The sequence below is a fragment of the Pundamilia nyererei genome, unplaced genomic scaffold (assembly GCF_000239375.1).
Source record: "Pundamilia nyererei isolate P.nyererei 1_Seehausen unplaced genomic scaffold, PunNye1.0 scaffold00354, whole genome shotgun sequence".
In the NCBI taxonomy this organism is placed as follows: Eukaryota; Metazoa; Chordata; class Actinopteri; order Cichliformes; family Cichlidae; genus Pundamilia; species Pundamilia nyererei.
The window spans coordinates 300,219-303,042 of record NW_005187755.1 but is presented as its reverse complement, the minus strand read 5'-3'; the positions used below and the strand labels follow the sequence as shown (position 1 = coordinate 303,042).

Sequence of the window (2,824 nt, the reverse complement as noted above, 5' to 3'; positions counted from 1 at the left end):
GTGACTGAGTCAAAGTCTCGGCATTATCTGTGGTGCTGTTTGTGATTCGAAAACCTTGGACTCATGGGGTGTTTATAGTGGGACAGGAAGGCTGTGAAGGTGATAGATTGGGCTATTTTGGGAGGGTTAGAGGGTGTGTGCTTGAACCTCTCAAAGGGCGCCATGTCACACAGTTCTTTCTGTGCTTTTTTTAATTTCTTGAAGAGGAGTCCCGAGCCAACAAAAGGCCAATGGGATTCTCTCTCCTCAAACGTAGCAGCATTAAAATCCAAGTCTCCAGTCAGGGCTTGCACATCGATGAGTCCGTCTGTTTCGGAGCACACTAAACAAAGAGAGAAAACCAGGAGTTTGTCAGTCGTCCGGTGATCATCACAGATTTTGAGCTACTTCTCTGCTCTCCTTTTGATGAACGATTGGATCTTTGCAGAAGATGTCGTGACTTGTGGTGATCACCATCTGATTGAAAGTTTCCGAAGAATATTTGGATTGGATCATCTCTCTTTAGAAGATGTATTTATAGCCTCTGTGGTATGAAAGAGGAAAGTGCATATCTGTTTCTTGGAATTGTGAGTCTGGCTCAGGCCTCAGCTTTTCCTTGACCTGCATAAGCTGAGCCTCTGTTTTGTAGCCACAGAGGTCAAAGGCTGAATGAAATTCCAAAGTTTTGCCCATATTGGAAACTGGCTCTCGATAGGCACTCTTGCTTTCTAACTTCATTCTACCCGCATGGCTTTAGCGTTTTTTAATTTAATTTTTTAGAGGACACACACACACACACATACACACACATATACATACAAACATTAATACAAAAAAATCGTAATTTTTTTCAGTCACTCGTTCCCATTCATTTACACTGACTGTGACCAGCTGGCTCCTCGGACGATTGGTTAGTTCTGAATGGCTTTTTGAAGTTTCGATGTGAGGGCACAGACAGATTATAGTTTTCAACAGTTTGAAGACCTGAATGGCGAATAGTTGAGTGACAATTTCTGTGGTACTTTCAGAATTTAGACTAAAAAGTTAAAAGTTAAGCATACAGATTCACATTAAACTTGTCCTGATACGTGAACGAAAACCACTTTATTTGCAGGTATATAATGGTTATAGCTATTACTGCTAAACGTTTCACAATGACTCATTTTCCTGCCACTTGTGTCAGCGGTATTTTCTTTCTTGATCTTAAGGTGTTGCTGAATGAGTACGGTGACAGCTACAAATGAGTATGTCTTCCTCTCGGCTTGACTGACAGATGGAGGTTGCGGTTGAGAGCGCTATCGTGTCACGGGGGCTAAACGCAGAGACCGAGCCATGAACTGTTTTGATACTTACTGCGTGTTCCTGTTGCTGAATTATTGGCTTGTTATTTTATGTGGCTGTACATAAATTCAGTGAAGCAGTTGATGCCAGAGACACAAAAGTTTTCCTGTTGTTTCCCTTGGTGACATCATCAAAGCAAGTGGGCAAAATAGTTTTCCCTGACTAACATGTATTGATTATGACTCAGAATGACCCCTGCATTAATACCACAGGGATTTTCAGTGATGTCCTTTGTACACAGTCATTTACACACACATTTATGTGCACATGCCTCATTTAAAGAGCCAGAACAAGGTGGTTCAGGAGAATGAATCATATGGTTGCATCACCAGCACAACAGTGTCCGTTTCCTGCCTCAACGTAGGATCACAAAGTAGAGTGACAGCAGCAGAGCTGATGACAAACACGAAACTAAACCTGCATGATGTGACCCTGCTTTGTTATTAGCTCTCTGGACCCCAATTGGTGGGCCAACGGAAGTTCTGGGGATGCACTTGTTCTTCCTCCTTGTTGTGGCAGACAGGTCATATTTATCGCCATCTGGAGTGTAGTCTTTTTCACCCCCCTCCTGCAGTACCTGCACCTCATTGAGCCCCCCTTTTGCCTTGCGGCCACGGCGAGTACAGTTTCGGCGGCCTCCTTTAGGTGGCCGTGGTAGGGGTGAGGGTGAAGGCAAGCTGTACTGGTCCCCGTGGGGCAAGTATGGCCGCTGATGGTGGTTGTGATGGTTTCTGTGACGATTCAGGTGGTTTAAAGACTCCCCGTGCTCAATCTCTCTGCCTGGGGCGCCATGCGCATGACTCTCGCCTGATATGCAACTGGGCAGCTCCTCTTTCTTGAGCGTTTTCAGGTCCCTCCCCGTCAGCTCAGGCGGCGAAACACACATCAGAGAGGAGGTGGAGCCTCTGAACCTCCGCAGCCAATCCCAAAGTGACAGGGCCTTGCAGTCACACTCCCAGGGGTTGTCGTTGAGTCGCAGGTACTCCAGGGCTGGCAGAAGAGTCAGGGTGGCACCAGACAGCTCAGTGAGGGAGTTATTAAACAGGTACAAAGTAGTGAGACGCCGAAGGTCATGGAAGGCCTGACGATCAACCCACTGGATTCGATTCTGGTGGAGAAGGAGCCGGTCTAAGACTCCTAGACCTCGAAAAGTGTTCTGGCGAAGACTCCATAGACGATTGCCATGTAGGAAGAGATGACTGAGGTTCAGAAGGTCGATGAACAAATCATCCTCTAGGAATTCTAACTGGTTATCCTGCCAGGATGTAGGAATAAAAAGGAAAGATAAAAAGAGAAGTTTAAAATGGGTTGCAAGACATCAAGCATAGTTTTTATTACCTGAGTATGAGTAATCCATTGCATTTGCATTTTTCTGTTTGTTTTAGAATCATACAAGATACAGATAATATGTTAATTTTAATCCTTAAATAAACTATACATGTGTGTTTGGTGTGTGTGTGTGTGTGTGTGTGTGTGTGTGTGTGTGTGTGTGTGTGTGTGTGTG

At 44.9% G+C, this 2,824-nt stretch overlaps 1 protein-coding gene across 1 annotated transcript in view; it reads right to left on the bottom strand.

Moving 5' to 3' along the window:
• Nucleotides 1-786: 786 nt before the first annotated feature.
• rtn4rl1a (reticulon 4 receptor-like 1a) overlaps nt 787-2,824 on the bottom strand; it is a 106,744-nt gene continuing 104,706 nt past the window's right edge. Inside the window, exon 3 of the mRNA XM_005752348.1 lies at nt 787-2,575. Within this exon, the coding sequence (XP_005752405.1) occupies nt 1,676-2,575 (900 nt within the window). The 3' untranslated portion in view covers nt 787-1,675. The remainder of the gene's footprint in view (nt 2,576-2,824) is intronic.